The sequence below is a fragment of the Natator depressus genome, chromosome 12 (genome assembly GCF_965152275.1).
Source record: "Natator depressus isolate rNatDep1 chromosome 12, rNatDep2.hap1, whole genome shotgun sequence".
Lineage (NCBI taxonomy): Eukaryota > Metazoa > Chordata > Testudines > Cheloniidae > Natator > Natator depressus.
Genome location: NC_134245.1, coordinates 3,143,761 through 3,165,875, shown reverse-complemented (window position 1 = coordinate 3,165,875; position 22,115 = coordinate 3,143,761). Strand labels below are relative to the sequence as shown.

The window sequence follows — 22,115 nt, the reverse complement described above, 5'->3', positions numbered from 1 at the left end:
AAATCAAATAAGTAATAAACCCCCAGAGTGACAAGATGCTATGTGACTCATGAAAGGGCAAAGTATATTATTTAGACACAAAGTTCCAGTCTATCCTGTAGGGCACCCTGAATGACATCTGGCTCAAGAAATGGCATTGGCTGCTCCTAGAGCGACCCACATCTAGTCCCACTAGGGTGACCAGATCACAACAGTAAAATATCGGGACACGTTGGGGTGCCATCAGCCCTACCCACAATCCGCCCCCACTCTGCCCCAGGTCTTGGTCCCCCCCTCCACCGCGCCCTTCCTCATCCCCCGGCCCGCCGCTGGCTTGCTGCGTCCCTCCTCAGTCCCCCACCCACCGCTTGCCTCTTCATCCCCCCTGCTCACCACTCGCCTTTTCATACCCCCGGCCCGCCACTCGCCCCTATGGCACCGACTTCCCCTCTGCCCGGTGGGTGTTCGCCTGCACCGCCCTTGCCCTGCCCCCATTCCACCCCCTTCCCCCACATCCCCGCCCCTGCCCTGCCTCTTCTCCGCCTCCTCCCCGCCCCTCCCAGAAAGTCCTAATTGCTGCCAAACAGCTGTTAGGCGGTGGGAAGCACTGGGAGGGAGCGGGAGGAGTGGGGATGCAGCGCACTGATGGGGGGAGAAGGAGGTGAGGAGGGGGAGCTTGGCTGCAATTTTCCCCGGTGGGTGCTCCAGCCCCGGAGCACCCACAGAGTCAGCGCCTCCCTCCCGCTCGCCTCCTTACCTGAATATTGGGACAAATGGCGTCCCGATCACACATTGATCAGGATGCGGGACAAAGGGTTAAATACCGGGACAGTCCCGATTTTATCAGGACATCTGGTCACCCTAAGTCCCACTCAGCTGGAAAAATGCCACCAAAGCCTAGTGTACTCTGCACGGGTTCCTACACCAGCCCCATCAGACTGCCTAAGAGTAATATCCAGTGGATGCTGGTGGCTCACTTGCTTCCGTTGCAGACCTGCAGCGGCTGTTTCCCTCAACATGTTGGAGAGAGCAGGAGCGTGAGAAGGACGCCATTGATAACTCATTTCCCAGACCTGGAGACATCAGGTTCGCTCATTTCCAGCACTTCCTGGAGAGCAGGATTTTGGGGCAGTATGGAGGAAGAGGATGGGGCTGTCAGCCTGGCTTTCTCTTCTGGAAACGGCAGTACTGTTCGGGGAGCTAGTGAAATCCCTTTCTAAAGACATCAGGATCTTTCATACATTTCTTTTTCATACTAGGCCTCATTATGAATGGAACAATAGTTTGTGCAATTGTTAGGAAAACTTGTGTTTGCCTTTCAGGCTCTGAATACAGTTGGGAAGCACAGCTCTGCTACTGTACTTGCACTTTAATGTTTGGAGAGGATACCTTTTTGATAGAGAAGACTGAAGAGAACAAAAAACACATAGGAAAGAGTTCCTGTAGAGTGTGCATTGATAAACACTTCTCCTGAGAGCATATCTAAGTTTTTAGTGTGCTTTTCCCCGCAGAGCAAACAAATGTAGCATGTGTCCTTCCAGGATGTTAACCTTTAGTGTTCTCAAAAAGAAAAGGAGGACTTGTAGCACCTTAGAGACTAACCAATTTGTTTGAGCATAAGCTTTCGTGAGCTACAGCTCACTTCATCGGATGCATACTGTGGAAAGTGTAGAAGATCTTTTTATACACACAAAGCATGAAAAAATACCTCCTCCCACCCCACTCTCCTGCTGGTAATAGCTTATCTAAAGTGACCACTCTCCTTACAATATGTATGATAATCAAGGTGGGCCATTTCCAGCACAAATCCAGGGTTTAACAAGAACGTGGGGGGGGGAGGGGGTAGGAAAAAACAAGGGGAAATAGGTTATAATAATGACTTAGCCACTGCCAGTCTCTATTCAAGCCTAAGTTAATTGTATCCAATTTGCAAATGAATTCCAATTCAACAGTTTCTCGCTGGAGTCTGGATTTGAAGTTTTTTTGTTGTAATATCACAACTTTCATGTCTGTAATCGCGTGACCAGAGAGATTGAAGTGTTCTCCGACTGGTTTATGAATGTTATAATTCTTGACATCTGATTTGTGTCCATTTATTCTTTTACGTAGAGACTGTCCAGTTTGACCAATGTACATGGCAGAGGGGCATTGCTGGCACATGATGGCATATATCACATTGTTGGATGTGCAGGTGAACGAGCCTCTGATAGTGTGGCTGATGTTATTAGGCCCTGTGATGGTGTCCCCTGAATAGATATGTGGGCACAGTTGGCAACGGGCTTTGTGGCAAGGATAGGTTCCTGGGTTAGTGGTTCTGTTGTGTGGTATGTGGTTGCTGGTGAGTATTTGCTTCAGGTTGGGGGGCTGTCTGTAGGCAAGGACTGGCCTGTCTCCCAAGATTTGTGAGAGTGTTGGGTCATCCTTCAGGATAGGTTGTAGATCCTTAATAATGCGTTGGAGGGGTTTTAGTTGGGGGCTGAAGGTGACGGCTAGTGGCGTTCTGTTATTTTCTTTGTTAGGCCTGTCCTGTAGTAGGTGACTGCTGGGAACTCTTCTGGCTCTATCAATCTGTTTCTTCACTTCCGCAGGTGGGTATTGTAGTTGTAAGAATGCTTGATAGAGATCTTGTAGGTGTTTGTCTCTGTCTGAGGGGTTGGAGCAACACAGGGCCTAATAACATCAGCCACACTATCAGAGGCTCGTTCACCTGCACATCCACCAATGTGATATATGCCATCATGTGCCAGCAATGCCCCTCTGCCATGTACATTGGTCAGACTGGACAGTCTCTACATAAAAGAATAAATGGACACAAATCAGATGTCAAGAATTATAACATTCATAAACCAGTCGGAGAACACTTCAATCTCTCTGGTCACGTGATTACAGACATGAAAGTTGCGATATTACAACAAAAAAACTTCAAATCCAGACTCCAGCGAGAAACTGTTGAATTGGAATTCATTTGCAAATTGGATACAATTAACTTAGGCTTGAATAGAGACTGGCAGTGGCTAAGTCATTATTATAACCTATTTCCCCTTGTTTTTTCCTACCCCCCCCCCCCCCAGACGTTCTTGTTAAACCCTGGATTTGTGCTGGAAATGGCCCACCTTGATTATCATACACATTGTAAGGAGAGTGGTCACTTTAGATAAGCTATTACCAGCAGGAGAGTGGGTTTGTGTGTGTGTTTGGTGGGGGGGGGGGGATGAGAAAACCTGGATTTGTGCTGGAAATGGCCCAGCTTGATTATCATACACATTGTAAGGAGAGTGATCACTTTAGATAAGCTATTACCAGCAGGAGAGTGGGGTGGGAGGAGGTATTTTTTCATGCTTTGTGTGTATATAAAAAGATCTTCTACACTTTCCACAGTATGCATCCGATGAAGTGAGCTGTAGCTCACGAAAGCTTATGCTTAAATAAATTGGTTAGTCTCTAAGGTGCCACAAGTCCTCCTTTTCTTTTTGCGAATACAGACTAACACGGCTGTTACTCTGAAACCTGTCTTTAGTGTTCTGTCATTCATTTTCTACAGACCATCCAGTAAGGAAGACAGGACACCTAGAATTCCTCGCTGTGTCAAATTGCACTGGACAAGTACATTTGCTGGATGTCCATGGTATGTCATTCAGCAGGGAAATGGTTAATATTTTTAAAAATGCTTCACTTAAACCATTCACAAAAGTGCTTTTAGCAGCAACATTTAACAGGCCATTGCTCACAAGCAAAATGATATAAAGGAAAAAGGAGGACGAGGGGGAAGACATTGCTATCAGTAATTTTCCATGGGCTCAAAGATCTTGCTGGCTCTGTTGATGGGGACATAGTGCCAGTTTCAATCACTGGGGAATGAACAGCCTGTCCTCCGGCAGTCAGCTGCAGTGCTGAATGACTGTCTGTTCTGATAGCAGCCAGCTGCAAATTTGCTGCCCGTGGCAGGCTGCAGGCTGATAGGCCACAGGTAAACCCCAGGCTGTATTGTACCAGCTCCCTAAGGCACAGGATTACTTGCAGCAAACTGAAACTGACATCCAGTCACTCGCAAGTAAAACACAAGGCAACACAGCCATGAAGGGTCAGCCTAGAGAGAAGGATTTGTGAAAGACTGCACTCTGAGAAGGGCTATAGCAGGCTCAAGCTGTTGGGCATTATTAAGCAAAACGTAAGAACATAAGCACGGCCAGACTGGGTCAGACCAAAGGTCCATCTAGCCCAGTATCCTGTCTACCGACAGTGGCCAATGCCAGGTGCCCCAGAGGGAATGAACAGAACAGGTAATTAAGTGATCCATTCCCTGTCGCTCATTCCCAGCTTCTGGCATAACATAAGATCATAGGACCATGCTCTTTCTGTTTCACTGATCTAAAATTAGAGTGACCCCACTGAACTCAACAGAGTTACATCAGTGCAAGAGAGAGCAGAATAAGGCCCACACATCTGAAACCAACCATCAGTAGAGTGGTTAGCAGGCTGTTGGCCATACTGCTCACAATGTATTGGGGAAAAGTCTGGGTGGCCAGAATGGGACCCACTAAAAGTGTGTTAAAGCTGCAGGGCAGAGCTTGGACAAAATTCAAACCTGAGGCAGCTTTAGCAACAAGACATGCAAGTGTGTACTGTGCTTATGCATGCAAGTGTGTACTGTGCTTATGCACAGCGAGCTTTCTATTAGCACAGCTCAGATGTTTGCTGCAATTGAGTGAAAGCCAAATGCTATGCATTAAATTCCAACTTAATGGGCACACTTATGAGCTTACTGGAGTGCTATTAGTTTTCCCTTAGAAATTATTAAGATCCCACAATTCACAGGGCTCCCATTGGGGTAAGGTCTGACATATTAATTCACATCATTAAACCGAGGCTATGGCTGAAAGTACACATCATTAATCCAAGGATAAAATCTTTACAAGATCACCATAGTTTGAAAAACAAACCAACCACTAAAAGGTCAGGAAATTCTAACTGTGAGAAGCTCCCCCTCCCCCCACTTCTTTTTGTAATGTGTCTTAACTTTACAAACCACTTATTTGGCTAACTTCAGCCTTAATGGCAAAATTCACCTTCCTCCATTGACAAAGCCGCTAGCCACTGGTCTACATTCTAATGCAAAAAAAAGGGTTGGAGACCTAGGTTAAGATTTTCAGTGCAGTCCAGGGGAGAGAGCTGCACACCTTCCATTCATTTTAAAGAAAGCCCACATCCTTTGGACTGCTTTGAAAATGTCAGCCTTACTTTTGGTTAATGGACACTTAGGCTTTCAGCAGTCCTTTGACACCCTAGTTCATGCTCATCAGAGATGACAAGCCATTCTGTCATCGCTATTTCAAAAGTTAATGCCATTTTAAATTAAAATTTAATTAACTAAACTTGATTTAGCTCTCAGCTAGATTAGTTCAATAAATATATTTTATCACTCACCTATCTTTTTTTTTTCTTTTTTGCTAGAAGGTGGTAAAAAAACCCAGGAAGCCTCTTGGAATTCTGACAAATAACTCTATTTTTTGGGTGTCATAATTCAGAAACCACTTGCCCATACTAGTTCTCATTTGGTAGAAAATGTCTATCTTCACTCCAGTTGCAATCTACCAATTTTACGGCTGATATGGCCGTCCTTGCGGTTTTAGTACAGAGGCTACAGTGGCCCATAATGGACTGAATTCAGAAAAGCACTTAACCACATGCATCAGTTGATTCCTGTTCAGGACAGTACTTAAGGAGGTGCTTTTTCTAAGTGTGTGAGAGGACTTAAGCATGTACTCACAGTTAAGCATGTGCTTAAGGGCTTTCCTGAACAGGGTTGCTTTCTCAAATTGGGGACTTTATTATGCAGTGGTTATTGTAACTCTGTAAGTATACAACAGACTTAGAGACAAAGGAATTGCTGTAGTGGCTTAGACCAAGGGTTAATCTACAAAGATAGGCAGTTCCAGATATTTCAGAGTACTCTCCATAATGACCAATGGAAACATCTGCCCATAAGGAAAGTTTCCTTCCTATCCCCAGGCAGTTAGTTCTTGGCTTATGCAATGAATCATGAGGGTTTATAGCTTTCCTTTTTTATTCTCTCTCATTATTCATATAAACATCTAATCTTTTTGGAATCATACTTAGCTCCTGGTCTCTATGATTTCTGATGGCAATGAGTTCTATAGGTAGTCATGTTAGGTGAAGCACCTAGAGGGGAGTTATTTGCCTGACTCCCAGTGACTACCCTTAGGTGCTTCCGAAAACCCCTGCCATGCTATGCAAATGATTTACATTTGTGGCCTTTCCATTGTACTGACTGTCCCTTTCGATGTGAACTATAGCAAATGGTCTAGAAATGCCCAATTTACCTTCTCTGCACCAGTCATTACTTGTATGCTCCTATCGTGCCCCTTCAGAAGACACAATCCTGCAAGGTTCTAAGCTCCCTCCATTCGTCTTGACTTTATACAGTAGTGAAGGGCACTCAGCACTTTCTGGGATCAGGCCCATATTCTTCTTGCCAACTGAAACAGGTTTGATCTTTCCTGACCCTCCTCGTTATTGGTATGAGCAGTGCAATTAACCTCAAAACATCTGACTTCTATCATCAGTGAGGTGCTATCACAGTGATATTTATACTCTAATGACGTTAAGTTTACTACTGCAGCTTTTAAATTCACCAGAAAAATCCCTGGAATTGTAAAGAACTAAACTGTCTGAACACAAACGTGCTGTGTGCAAAGACCACCCTCAGTACATGTCTCCACACTCCAGAGAGAACATTGATTCAGACACAAGGCATATTTCATCATCAGGGTCTCACCAGGGGGGATTCTTCACTCCCAAACATGGCTATGGAAGCCACAGTGTCCTGCTGTCCAGTCACCTGGGCTTCCAGTACTAAGGGGATCTCCACAGTGCTATGAGGTTGAATAATGCCACAAGGCCTGGGGCTGGAGTACAACACGGAGGGCTTCTCCTCATACTCCTGTGCAGAGACACAACCAGAACATAGTCTTCACCATGACTTCTTTGGAAACTTTCTGTTCCTTGACATTTAAAAATATTACAATTATTGCACAGTTAAAAGAATCACGTCAAAGGGGGGAATTGACCATGGTGCAGAGGACTAGCACAAAGCCTGTGCTGACCCCTATTTTGAGGACTTATGTGGGACTGAAGTGATGCACAGACAAGCACCAGCCTTCTGCGCAGGGGTGAATTTCACCTAGAGATAGACTATAAAATATACAAAACAGCACAGCTGAAGGCGCACATTTCTAACAGGGAGGGTAATTAACCACTGGAACAGCTCACCACAGGATGTGGTAGGTTCTCCATCACTTGCAGTCCTTAAATCAAGACTGGGTCTTTTTCTAAGGGACCTGATATTGCTCAGTAGAAGTTATAGGCATGAGGCAGGAATTACTGGACGAAATTTTCTGGCCTGTGTTGCAATAGCCCCTTCTGGCCTTCAAGTTTCTAAATTTTTCCAGGAACTAGTACAGACATTTACTTGCCCGAGGCATCACCTAAAGGCAATCCAGCCAATCGAACGGATTGAATATCAGGAGCACCTGTTCCAAGCATCTCCAGGTTTCATTAGGAAAGAGTTACTCAAAACTATGAAAGAGAACACAGTGGCTATGTTGGCTGGTGCTCCAGAAAATATGGAACAGTGTCCATGTCTGCCAGATGGAAATAGGAAAAATAGGAGGGGAAGGACATTATTTTCAATCACCTATGAGGATATTACAAGTAAAAATAAAATACAATGGACTACATTTAACGGCATGTAGATGGGGGAGTAAAGTTAGCCAGAAACTGGTATAAACAAGTGTAAGTAGCAAAACTTGCACCAGTTTGGTATTCTGCAGAGTCCATATTTAGCTCTGGGTAAACAGGTGCCATTTCCATTATACCAGGGCTAAATTTGGTCTCAGCAAATTGGAGAAGGAGTGGCCTAGCTGCTTTCTCTTACACTCTCCTGTGAGGTAGGAAGGAAAGCAACTCTCCCCTTCAGCTCCTTCAGGGTTTGACTCATCCACGTAGGCACAGGAGTTCCATTGCTCTCAGGAGAGATGTCTCCAAGAGCGATTCACCCTAGGACGAAGGCAGCTTTAGGTTCCATCTGGGGCTCACCAATGGAGGCTCCCAGGAATATATGCTGAGTCAGTGTACCTTTCAGGCACTCTGGCCCCAACTCTTCCTTGGCTGCTCCAGTCCTCATGGGGGATATGGAGTTGTGAGGCCCCCATGCCCAAATGCCAGTGACCTCTCTGTTGCCAGAGACTGCAGCCTGGTTTTTACCAGTAAAGTGAAATGAGCCCCTGGCTTGCAAGTTCTGCTTGCTTTGAAAATCTTGTAGATTGGTGCAAGTCAACACTGACACCTGCTTTCTAACCAACGAATGCCTAATGTGTAACTACACCACTACTGAATCAGGCCCAGTGGCTCCCACAGCAGCTGCATCTATTCAGCCCAGCCTACAGCTGACTCATAAACCGAGTTCACAGAAGGCTTTGAATTGTTCCCCTTTCCTGTTGTAGAATGGGTTACACCATGAAATATCAGGGAATGCCACACAGACCACCAGCTATGGACTCAGTCAGTGGCTTTCTTCCCTTTCCTCTTGTGAACTACAGCCTCTCAGAAAGAAACCCTTGCTGTTTATAATGTATTGTATCTTTCAAAGAATCACTCCTGGTTTCACTGCTGTGGGACCCTCCCCTTTAAGAACTTGTGAGTTCTCACTTGCAAGAGAGTTCCAAAGAAGATAACGCAAACATTCTCACATCAAAGGCTGGTGAGGCTAGAGACAAGAATAATCCAGCACTTGATACTGCCTATTATGTGCTAGTGGGGAAACACCCCTTCCATTCTCAGAGAGCCCCACGGAAACGGAAGAGAAGCAGCAGAAAGGGAGGGTGAGATGACAAACCTGAGGCAGAACCCCGTAGCACCCGGGAAGCTCAGCATCGTTCACAAGCGTCACCACCTGCTGGTGAGGGAACTTCAGGAAACACCGTCCAAACTTCACCACAGGATTGACCACACGCAGCGGAGGAACAACACATCTAGCCCCCCAAAAAACAGCATGACAGATACCAAGAGAATACAGTGTTTGTTTATTCCCAGAACATGGTGAAACGGAGCATAATATATTTGTCATTGTCACATAGAGGCTTTACACTCATACAGACATTAATCATATTAAAATTATTCTTATTCACTTTTCATCAACAATCTCTGTTAAAGGACATGTGGGGTAACTGCGATGGGTCTCTACTCAACAGTGTTTCATTAACACCAGCAAGCATTCAAGCAGGGTACAATTTCTCAGACTGGAACCCTGCTAACATTCTGAGCTTTCTTAGCCTGGACGATATGTACTGGTTGGTTCGTATTTTTTGTGTCTTCTGCGTGGAAGGAATGTGCAGCTAGAGATTTCTGCCAAATCTGTGTTAATGTGCATTAACTTGACACCCCTGCCCTAAAACCCTACTTGGAAAGGGTGATTTGGGGTTTGTAGCTGAGCCTCCAGGGAGCTTTCTGTCTCTTGTCATTCTGCAACACCTGCCCATTAACCCAGAATACAAATCTTCCTCCCTTATCTGGATTTGAGAAGACATTTGGTTGATAGAAGGAAAACGTCTTAATTTACAAACTGCGGCAACTGCTGCCCTCTGCAGGATGTATCAGAGAGGAGTCAGGGGGACCACGAGGCTGATGAAGGTCATGTCCATTAGTGTTTCTGCATGATGATCTCCTAATTATCCTACAAAATTGATTCCAAGTGGGATTTTCCAGACTCAGTGTCGGCCTAACTCTGTTCCCACTGAAGTCAATAGAAAAGTTCACATTGACTTCAAAGGGATATTGCCAGTACCAAGGTCTTTTAAAACTGTTCCCCAACACCCCCCGCATCTATATATACACAATTATACATACAGGGCCAAATGCATCCCTTTTGTAACTGCACTGAAGTCAACCGAGTCACAACAGTCCTATAGTATCTGACCCAGGAAAAATGACCCCGGCTCAAATTTCTGATGGCAAATAACTAAAAGTAGGGAAAGCAGATGAAGCTGAGCTCATTCTATAAAGCAAATAATAATAATAATACACTTCCCGCGTCACTATCTTTTGTTTATTTCTCCTAGCTAAAATTCAGAATTTTGTCTTAAACTCTTCAGTATTAATCCACATGCTAATTGTCTGAAACTAGCCCCATCATTGCATTGCCATCCATGCCGCGGATGTCTCCATGCCAAATAGATTTTCCACTGCAGGAAACCTGAGTTAAGTACAATACTCAGGATGAAAAGGGATAGCTGTTGGGCTCTTCACACATGAAACCTGTTGCAAACACTGAAAGTCACGGACAATAACGTATACTCTTACTCTTCTTGTGTTGAAAAAGGGCCCTTCCCTTATTTTTAGCACAGGTGCTTTTCAGCATGTGTTGTTTACAATACTTTGCCACTCCCATATCAGATTTAGTTCTCATGCCCAACTATGCACAATAATCATATTAAACAGTGGTTCTCATTTTGGAATGGAGGGATAAATACACCATATTGTGTATATGACAGCACAGAGTAGCTGACACAGGGACAAAGGGGGAATGGATGCAAATGGAGTGTCAATACCTCGCTGTGATTAGGAGTGCCAGCACTTCCTCTCCGATACCATCCACATCCACCACCAATGCCGTTTCATATTTCTTCACAGTGTTGGAACATAAGGTCACCTAGTGCAGGAAAAGGGGAACAAATACTTTACTTTCTAAAGCAATCCCTCAGATGGGGTGCTCATTTAACAACCTCTAGTATCTCCTTTGTTGGGCTTTTGGAACTTGGAGATCATTTGCTGGAGAAGGACTCTGTTGAGTAAGGTTGCATTAGTTGTATCAATGGTTCTCAGTTGAGGATCTTTGGACAATCATTGGTCCAGGAAGCCTTATCTGGTGGACCATTAAGGAAGCATTTTGAGACCAAAACTGTAAGGGATTGGGAAGTCTAGGACCAGAGATGGGCTCCAAGATTATTTTTTTTAATATAAAGTGATCCATAGAATGGAAAAATGGGGAAATGTGGCTTTAACAAACCAACTGATATTTTCTTTTAATAGAACCACAGATTAGCATTGGAAGAGACCTCAGGAGGTCATCTAGTCAACCCCCTGCTCAAAGCAGGACCACCCCAACTAAATCACCCCAGCCAGGGCTTTGTCAAGCCAGGCTTTAAAAACCTCTAAGAATGGAGATTCCACCACCTCCCTAGGTAACCCATTCCAGGGCTTCACCACCCGCTTAGTGAAATTCTTTTTCCTAATATCCAACCTAGACCTACCCAATGGCAACTTGAGACCATTGCTCTTGGTTCTGTCATCTGCCATCACTGAGAAGAGCCTAGCTCTGTCCTCTTGGGAATCCCCCTTCAGGTAGCTGAAGGCTGCTACCAAATCCCCCCTCACTCTTCTCTTCTGCAGACTAAATAAACTCAGTTCCCTCGGCCTCTCCTCATAAGTCATGTGCCCCCTAATCATTTTCGTTGCCCTCCACTGGACTCTCTCCAATTTGTCCACATCCTTTCTGTAGTGGGGGGGCCAAAAACTGGGATGCAATACTCCAGATGTGGCCTCACCAGTGTCATAGAATCATAGAATCATAGAATATCAGAGTTGGAAGGGACCTCAGGAGATCATCTAGTCCAACCCCCTGCTCAAAGCAGGACTGATCCCCAATTAAATCATCCCAGCCAGGGCTTTGTCAAGCCTGACCTTAAAAACTTCTAAGGAAGGAGATTCCACCACTTCCCTAGGTAACGCATTCCAGTGTTTCACCACCCTCCTACTGAAAAAGTTTTTCCTAATATCCAACCTAAACCTCCCCCACTGCAACTTGAGACCATTACTCCTTGTTCTGTCATCTGCTACCACTGAGAACAGTCTAGAGCCATCCTCTTTGGAACCCCCTTTCAGGTAGTTGAAAGCAGCTATCAAATCCCCCCTCATTCTTCTCTTCCGTAGACTAAACATATCCAGTTCCCTCAGCCTCTCCTCATAACTCATGTGTTCCAGTCCCCTAATCATTTTTGTTGCCCTCCGCTGGACTCTCTCCAATTTTTCCATATCCTTCTTGTAGTGTGGGGCCCAAAACTGGACACAGTACTCCAGATGTGGCCTCACCAATGCTGAATAGAGGGGAACGATCACGTTCCTCGATCTGCTGGCAATGCCCCTACTTATACATCCCAAAATGCCATTGGCCTTCTTGGCAACAAGGGCACACTTTTGACTCATATCCATCTTCTCGTCCACTGTAACCCCTAGGTCCTTTTCTGCAGAACTGCTGCCAAGCCATTCGGTCCCTAGTCTGTAGCGGTGCATTGGATTCTTCCGTCCTAAGTGCAGGAGTCTGCACTTGTCCTTGTTGAACCTCATCAGATTTCTTTTGGCCCAATCCTCCAATTTGTCTAGGTCCCTCTGTATCCTATCCCTACCCTCCAGCGTATCTACCTCTCCTCCCAGTTTAGTGTCATCCGCAAACTTGCTGAGGGTGCAATCCACACCATCCTCCAGATCATTTATGAAGATATTGAACAAAACCGGCCCCAGGACCAACCCTCGGGGCACCCCACTTGATACCGGCTGCCAACTAGACATGGAGCCATTGATCACTACCCGTTGAGCCTGACAATCTAGCCAGCTTTCTATCCACCTTATAGTCCATTCATCCAATCCATACTTCTTTAACTTGCTGGCAAGAATACTGTGGGAGACAGTGTCAAAAGCTTTGCTAAAGTCAAGGAAAAACACGTCCACTGCTTTCCCCTCATCCACAGAACCAGTTATCTTGTCATAGAAGGCAATTAATAATCACTTCCCTCGAGCTGCTGGCAGTGCTCCTACTAATACAACCCAATATGCCTTTAGCCTTCTTGGCAACAAGGGCACACTGTTGACTCATATCTAGCTTCTCGTTCACTGTAATCCTCAGGTCCTTTTCTGCAGAACTGCCGCTTAGCCAGTCGGTCCCCAGCCTGTAGCAGTGCATGGGATTCTTCCGTCCTAAGTGCAGGACTCTGCACTTGTCATAGAATCATAGAATATCAGGGTTGGAAGGGACCTCAGGAGATCATCTAGTCCAACCCCCTGCTCAAAGCAGGACCAATCCCCAATTAAATCATCCCAGCCAGGGCTTTGTCAAGCCTGACCTTAAAAACCTTGACCTTGTCCTTGTTGAACCACATCAGATTTCTTTTAGCCCAATCCTCCAAATTGTCTAGGTCACTCTGGACCCTATCCCTACCCTCCAGCATATCTAACTCTCACCCCAGTTTAGTATCATCCATGAACTTGCTGAGGGTGCAATCCATCCCATCATCTAGAACATTAATGAAGATGTTGAACAAAACCAGCCCTAGGAGTGACCCCGGGGCACTCCACTTAATACCGGCTGGCAACTAGACATTAATTGGGGATCGGTCCTGCTTTGAACAGGGGGTTGGACTAGATGACCTCCTGAGGTCCCTTCCAACCCTGATATTCTATGATTCTATGATTGAGCAATTGATCACTACCCATTGAGCCCAACGATCTAGCCAGCTTTCTATCCACCTTACAGTGCATTCATCCAATCCATACTTCTTTAACTTGCTGGCAAGAATACTGTGGGAGACCCTATCAAAAGCTTTGCAAAAGTCAATCCATATCACGTTCACCGCTTTCCCCATATCCACAGAGCCAGTAATCTCATAGTAGAAGGGAATCAGGTTGTTCAGGCATGACTTGCCCTTGGGCAATCCATAGTGACTGTTCCTGATCACCTTCCTCTCCTCCAAGTGCTTCAGAATGGATTCCTTGAGGACCTGCTCTATGATTTTTCCATGGACTGAGGTGAGGCTGACCGGTCTGTAGTTCCCTGGGTTCTCCTTCTTCCCTTTTTTGAAGATGGGCACTATATTTGCCTTTTTCCAATTGTCCGGGACTTCCCCCAATTGCCACAAGTTTTCAGAGATAATGGCCAATGGCTCTGCAATCACATCAGCCAACTCCCTCAGGACCCTCGGATGCATTGCATCCGGCCCCATGGACTTGTGCATGTCCAGCTTTTCTAAATAGTCCTTAACCTGTTCCTTCACCACTGAGAGCTGCTCACCTCCTCCCAATATTGTGCTGCACAGTGCAGCAGTCTGGGAGCTGACCTTGCCTGTGAAGACCGAGTCAAAAAAAGCATTGAGTACTTCAGCTTTTTCCACATAATCTGTCACTAGGTTGCCTCCCTCATTCAGTAAGGGGCCCACACTTTCCTTGACTTTCTTCTTGTTGCTAAAATACCTAAATGTGAATGGTAACAAACCCTTCTTGTTATCATTCACATCCCTTGCTAGCTGCAAGTCCAGTTGTGCTTTGGCCTTCCTGATTACACCCCTGCATGCTTGAGCAATATTTTTATACTCCTCCCTAGTCATCTGTCCAAGTTTCTACTTCTTGTAATCTTCTTTTTTGTGTTTAAACTCACCGAAGATTTCTCTGTTAAGCCAAGCTGGTCGCCTGCCATATTTGCTGTTCTTTCTGCACATCGGAATGGTTTGTTCCTGCACCCTCAATAAGTCTTCTTTAAAATACAGCCAGCTCTCCTGGACTCCTTTCCCCCTCATATTAGCCTGCCAGGGGATCCTGCCCTTCAGTTCCCTGAGGGAGTCAAAGTCTGCTTTTCTGAAGTCCAGGGTCCGTATTCTGCTGCTCTCCTTTCTTCCTTCTGTCAGGATCCTGAACTCGACCATCTCATGGTCACTGCTGCCCAGGTTGCCACCCACTTCTACTTCCCCTACCAATTCTTCCCTCTTTGTGAGCAGGAGATCAAGAAGAGCATGGCCCCTGGTTGGTTCCTCCAGCACTTGAACTTTTCCCCAACGAGGATCACTTTAAATAACAATGGGCATCCATGATGGCTCAAAAAGCTGCAGTTCTTTTCCTCAGCAAGCTCTACATCTTGTTATTGAGCACTCACAGGGGTCTGAAGGGATGGTCTTTCTAAGTTTGCTTTCATTAAGAATGAAAAGGAGCCAGAAGTGACCCTAGTCATCCTTATGTTTTAGCAAACACATCACCATCCAGAATCCTCCCACATTGTGTGCACATCAAGGATGACACTTATTGTTGCCTGTTTTCTCTGATTTATTTTAGCCACTACTCTGTAAAAAGGAGTGTGTCTCTTCTTCGATCTGTCTGGAGATGAGTTCACAGTTGAATGATAAGTTAAAATTCCTGGAGAAATCAGACACAGTGCAAAATAGAAAGTTCCACTGTGAAAACAGCTATATTTGTTACATTTCTTACTTTAGACAGCAGAATAACAAAGCCAAAATGCCAAAGACAAAACCTGGCCTGTCCTATTAAGGTGGGCTAGTGGAGGAAGAATGTCCACTCCCACACAGCGGCCATTCTAGCCTAAAGCTGTGGGAATGGCTAATGACATCTGCATATGTCACAATGGGCCATGGTCTGTTGGCTCAGGGATGTGACCAGCTCAATGGACTCCTGAGCAAAGGTGCTACAAGGGGTGTTACCATATGGAATAAAAATAAAGTGTGCTGCAGTATACATCTCCCATCCTCTCCAGGAGCACAGCTCAGGACCTACAGCACAACTAAGCTTGCGGGGTGCCACCTGAAGTACTGGGGTACCACTGAGCCTGCCTGTTCCACCAGCCTGGCCTCCCTCATCCTGTCCTGCTAAGCCAGGCCCTCAAGCCTCCTCTAGCACACCCACAGGTAAAGACACACCCAGCTGCAGAAAGACACAGACACTGAAATCAGTACTGCGTGGGAAGGCTTTCAGCTAAGGAATTGCCCAGTACTCAAGTGCACTCCCCCTCTGGAGAGTAAACCTAAAACTGTATTGTCTTGCACTGCACAGAGAACTGTACAGCATAAGCTAATTGAAATTTGCCTTCTCCTTCAATGTGGAGAGAGATATGCACAGTTTTGGCCCCCTAGTTATGAATTACACAAACTGGGTTGAAAACAAAAACAAGTTTATTAACTACAAAGGACAGATTTTAAGTGATTATAAGGGATAGCAAACAGATCAAAGTAGATTACCTAAGTAAATAAACAAAAACCGCAAACTGAGCTTAACACACTAGATAGGTAGGATATAAACTAACAAATCCTCACCCTGTGTGATAAACAGGCTGGCAGATTCTTAAGGCAGAAGTTGCCTTGGCTTTCCCAAGTTTTCATACACAGGCTAAAGATTCCCTCTAGGCTGGGACCATCGCTTCCCACAGTTCAGTCCTTGCCCCTCAGGTGTTTCCAGGTGTATTGTTGCAGGGAGAGTGAGGTACCATCATGATCTCATTGTCCCCTCTTTTATATCTTCTTCCCACCTGCTGGAAAGATCTTTTGCTGTGACCTGGGTCAAACAGTCCCCATTGTGTAGTGCTGTCTCTGAGAGGTTTCTGTTGTACACAGTTCCTGGGGTAATCCTTGTGCTTCTGTGCATTTCCTCAGCAAGCCATTAGCATTGTTTGGTCTTTTTACTGTTGTACCTGAAAGGCTGATTGTGGGTGTTTTCAGCCTCACAACATGTTTCAGTAACACATACGTAGCTAAACTTCAGAACTTCACATATGACGATAGCACGTACAATCCAATGAGATATTAATGTTTAGCAGATTAAGGCTTTTAGAATGATACCTCACAAGACATACTTTGTACAAAACATATTTTAATTACATGATGGTGGTGCATATTGGGGTGTCAGCAAGTCACACTAGCCTTTTCTCCTCTTCCCCTTTGTGTGGGTCTGATGATTAACACAAGGATTTTGACCTAAATCTTCATCTGTAGGTTTGTTTACAACAGATGGCCCCTTAGAGTAAAGTTACATTTGGACAATCTGTGAACTGAGATACAAGACCAAATACTAGCTTAATGTTACCAGGTGCAACTCCATTGACTTAAATGTGTCCACTTACCAAGGCTGAATTTGCTCCGTAAGTGAATACTTTGGATGCCCTGGGATCTTTGCAAAACCAAGTTAAGAACCAAGAGACCCCCCACAGGTTTATCTCCTCCAAACTTCCTAAAGCATAAAGAGAGAGAGGATTCTGCTCCATAACCCACACCACAATCCTTACACAAGAGCAGATCCCTATGCCAGAGTTCAGCTTTGCCTAAAACCTCCTCCTCATAAAAAGACCTTGACTTTCAAGCTAATGTTACAGATATGGTGGAAATCCATCCCATAAATCACCTTCAACTGTAGCTGAATATGAAAGTGGATGGTACCATATTTTGGCTATGAGTTGAAATGCAAACCAAACACTACACATTGTCACTAGAATGAGATCATGACTTTGTTTTGTGTGTTACATGACAAAATCTCAGCTAAAAAAATGGGGAAAATAGTCATTTCCATGATGCTATTAGCTCCTTCAGCCTGGTAGCAAGGCTTAAAACACTCCCTTTAACCCAGGGCTCCTGAACAAACATAAATTAAATAAATTCATTGTGGCTTTAAAATCAAGGGGCCAAATTTTGCTCTCTGTTACACCAATGTAAATCCAGAGGAAGACTACTGACTTGAATAGAATTATTCCAAATTTACAATGGGTAACTGAAAGCAAAATTTGGCCCAAGAGTGACTGGGATCATTAATGGAAACCCTAACTTTCACTGTCCCCCCAGAGATCATTGCATTTAATGAGACTTAGTGGGAGAGTGAATGTAAGAATGAAAAAGAGAGTGAACTATTTTTGCTTATATACTGTAAAACATTACTTTTTAACTACTACTTTCCATCCTATTTCTTCCTCCTTCCACTTTAAATCAAAGACCAACTGCTCTGAGAAGTTTTCTAAACCCACATCAGGAAACTCATTAATATGTGACTATTGTGGTTGAAATTCATAATCTGGACCTTGCAGTTTTGGAAACCGAACTGCACCTCCTTGAGTGCCCCCAAAACTGTGGTTATGAAAAGCTCTTGGATAATTACTTTACAATAAACCCAATAGTAACAAAAGCCTTGTTTTAGCTCTGCAAACCATCAGACTCTCCTGTTCAACTGTAGTTTGACACATACTATACCTGTATATCCAGGAGCCCATGAGAGCGGATGGTACCACTACTGGGTGTTATGATAAATTCTTTTGGCTTGACACTTCCCTGGGCTCCCTTTCTCCAGGATGTTCTTGTGATGTCCAAGGTCTGAACAAAACTGGTAACACTTGGATCCCCGGGGCCATCCCCAGGGATGCAAAGGTTGAATGTCATGGGGATCAAAGACGTGTTCCGGAGGCAACACGATAAGGACCGAGGAAAGCCTATAAAAGAATGTCACTGAATGTGAGTTTATGCATTAATTATCCCTTGATTTCTAGTGTGAATATTTCAGAATGATAAAAGCTGTGCTTGGAATTTAGCTCTTTTCAGACTGAATCACAGTTAATTGAGATGCTAAGCAAGTAATTAATCTTCACTTGGTTTCCCTGTAAATTGATCACACAGGTTGATTCCATGGGGATACTAATTTACGATTCTTGATCACCAAATGTGGGAAGATTTTCATTACAGCTTTAGTTGGGAGAAGTCCTCTCTAACTAGCACTGATTATTATTCATTTTTAAACCTAAGTCTAGGGAGAGCGTGATGGGCATACTGGAATAAGACCCAGATTCTGCTACCCTTGCTCATGAACAGCATTTTACCCCATGATTTAAAATACATAAATAAAATACAGCACATGGTACTACTCAGAGAAAGGGTGGCAAAAGAATCAGAATGATGAATGCTTTGGGATCTACAGCACCATGGAATCACAGAATATCAGGGCTGGAAGGGACCTCAGGAGGTCATGTAGTCCAATCCCCTGCTCAAAGCAGGACCAATCCCCAATTTTTGCCCCAGATCCCTAAATGGCCCCCTCAAGGATTGAACTCACAACCCTGGGTTTAGCAGGCCAATGCTCAAACCACTGAGCTATCCCTGCCCCCCCAAGATCTTTCCACTGCAAGTTTGCTGTTATCTAAGACATGGTCCTGTTCTCAGTGGATGAAATGGTGAAACTTCAGTCAAGTTCACTAAGAGCAGGACTGGATCATTAGTGACAAATATGAGCAAAGCTGCTTCACTCCTGCTACCTACTAAAAATGCTACCACTACCAAGGCATGTCAAAATCTGAAGACTGCTTTCCCTGCCGAGTGGGTTCTAACAAGTACATGTTGGGAGTTTACCTGTCCTGAATCCCATTGTCAGGAACTAGTGCTGTTGTCGGGGAAATAATAACTATACTGATTGCATGAGTTACCATGTGCTTTGTCACAGTTCAAGTCTGAAGGAACTAAGGCTGGTTCTTCTAGTTTTTCCACTGTAAATCAGACACTCATAGGATTACTTCTTTATTATAAATAAAATGAGTTTTACAACTCTTGCACTCGCACCAGTTATAAATGCTAACTCAGCCTGATCTTCAAACCTTTGCTTGTCCCATTTTTTCCATTGAAGTTGTACTATTTGATTGGATTAAGATCAGTCTGGAAAAAGAGGAGGTGATGGGGAAACATTCAGTTGGCAAGGGAAACATTCTTAAGAATCGGGCCAAAATCTGATTGCTCCCTCAAACGTGGGTGTCAGCCCATCTATTGCCAAATAGTTTGAAATCTGGGAAGAATCTATTAAATTTACTTCTGTTCATGGATTTCCAGATAGAAACTGGAAACACCAGAAACACTCTTTTCCACCTTCATTTAGCCAAGAAATTGCTCCCCTTCCTCTCTGCTAGAGATCTCACTGCAGTAACCATATGACTTCCTGCTGTAGTATTCGTTACTAGCACAACCTTGAAGTCCACTTGGAAGCTGGTTCAAAACAAACCTACTCACTTGCTAGGCAAGGCAAGTCAGGCTGGTGAATACGTATAACACCTATACGGTGCACTGGCTGTCAAATTCAGTTCCAGGTGAAATTCAGGGCAATGGTATCTACCAACAGCCCTCTAAATGGTTTAAGCTCCAGCTATCTCGCATACTGGCTCTTCTTTGCACCCCAGTATGACAATTGTACTTGGCAAGAATGTTCTATCACTTCTGTAATTTACAGGGCTTGCACAAGGCAGCAAAAAAGGGGGTTAACTCATGAGAGCAGACAGAATTGGTCTGCTTGCTCAGTCAACTTAACCTGCGGTAGAAATGGCACATCACCCACTCTCCAGCTACAAAGCATCAGATTCATTCAAGTATGGAAAGAAACCACTTGGAGATGCAGATGTCATTTACCCATGTCCTACAGTGATAAATTCCTGTCTCAGGCCAGCTGCATGGAAATCTTCTGTGGAAGTTATTTAGCAAGGAGGTTGGAGATCAGTTTGGAGGATACATGTACACTATCTAGAATCCCAAAATTGGCTGAAGTCGCCAGACAATGGCAATAGTTATTATATATTTTAAAAGGAGCAAGGATAAGAAAGTCTCTCTTTTAATGCTGAAAGAGCCTCATTAATGAAATCAGATTAAAGGAAATGAAACTCACATTACCTAATTGTTTTTGCACCTATTCCTTTTTTTCCAGTATGAACTGTCTGGAGTTATTTTATTTTTTTATTCAAAAGGAAATAAGAGTAAAAGACAGTATGGTGACACATGGAAAGGAAGAAAGTGCTCAGAAACGGTAATTAGCTTTCTTAAAGAATCCAAGGACAGCATGAAAGCACAGAGGCGCACTAGGCAAGAATGATAATGTGCCTTCAATCAATCCACAATTGATTTCACATTTAAACTTTAGATCATCTCTGTGAAAAGACTTTTGTAAGGCTGAGATGGAGAGTCAGAATCTGCATTTAAATGGAGATGTTCTGAATGCAGGGACACAAGAGTATGTCAGCAATGCCATGCTTTCAATAGAGAAGAAACCAGAATCTAGGACATCAATGCCTACCACAGAGCTATTGAATGGGCATATTAGCTGGTAAGTGATAGCGAGATGTCCACACAGGATGAATTAACTTCTCACACTAAAGGACAGTGGAATAAGTAATTTCTTTGCTTTGGATTTCAAATAATTTCCCAGAACAGCTACAGGTTAGTGATATGACTAACTCTCCTCTCTCTGAGATGTACAGAGAATAGTTAACTCCGCCTCCCATCCCTTTCTCCTTCTGAGACCAGACCATTTCTTGCCACGCTGCTGCCAAGGCCTACCTTAAAAAAAAAAACCACTGGTGGATACTGTATAATATTGACACTAGCTCTACCGGCTGCTTCCTCCTGTTTGACATCTCCAGATGAGAAATGGAATACAAAGAGCTAATATTAGTACTTACTATACAACTCTGACTTGGACATTCTGTGGCACGTAATATAAAGTGATGTAACCTGAGAACTCCTAGTCTTCTCTTGCCATTCAAAAACTTTAAGAGGAGTTAAACTCCTCCCCCTCGTTTCAGATGGTGCTGAACGTTTCCTATCATTCCTGACAAAGTACAATACATTCTAGTTTCTTTTCAAGAACTTTGTCCCGTTAATGTGCATGCGTTTGTGACTAAGAGCTGCCCAAATGCAGTGTGGGAAATTTGGGTCCTTCCAGATGCAATTATCAGGACTGTCTCCCTAATACCTTGATCCATCAGCAAAGAGCTCTCCGTGCTTGTTTTGCAATGTGGAATACTTCCATTATGTATTAATCTTACAAATCAGCTGACTCTACAAAACAAAGCTTGTCTCAGTACCCCAAAGCCTTACACAAAGGATCTCATGCAGTGGATGCTCTTGCACGAAAGTGTTTCATTTTAATATTGCAGTAGATCTCACCTACAACTGGCAACTAAGAACAATATACTCACCAAAGGAGACATCGCCAAAATTTAGGGATGGTACATTGAAATGAAACGTTGGTCCGATGACACAGCCCCTGGGAGGAAAAAGACACAGAAGGAGAAAGTGTCATCCTGGTTAGCAAGAAAAAGTCCTTAGCTTTTAGTTACAGCTACAGTTAGCAGTGCAACTAGGGGAATGTTGGTCTTAGACTCACCACTGTCAAATCAATACACCTCCCACCTGTGCTTAGCAAGGCGTCAATATGGAAGCTAGGCAGCCTCCGTGAAGTGATGAATAAATGCAAACTGAAGAAGGCTGACTCTATTTAGTCCTATT

The 22,115-nt window shown here is 44.2% G+C and overlaps 1 protein-coding gene across 2 annotated transcripts in view; it reads right to left on the bottom strand.

Annotated features, from left to right (window-relative positions):
* HYDIN (HYDIN axonemal central pair apparatus protein) overlaps positions 1–22,115 on the bottom strand; it is a 443,011-nt gene that overhangs the window by 229,163 nt on the left and 191,733 nt on the right. Inside the window, exons 13-17 of one of the 2 annotated variants that reach the window (XM_074968344.1) lie at positions 21,806–21,873; positions 18,057–18,292; positions 10,605–10,705; positions 8,894–9,029; positions 6,776–6,940 (exon numbers count right to left, since the gene is read on the bottom strand). In XM_074968344.1, coding sequence (XP_074824445.1) covers positions 6,776–6,940; positions 8,894–9,029; positions 10,605–10,705; positions 18,057–18,292; positions 21,806–21,873 — 706 coding nt within the window. Of the gene's footprint in view, positions 1–6,775; positions 6,941–8,893; positions 9,030–10,604; positions 10,706–18,056; positions 18,293–21,805; positions 21,874–22,115 lie in introns of those variants that run through there. The other variant, XM_074968343.1, reaches the window with a different exon arrangement.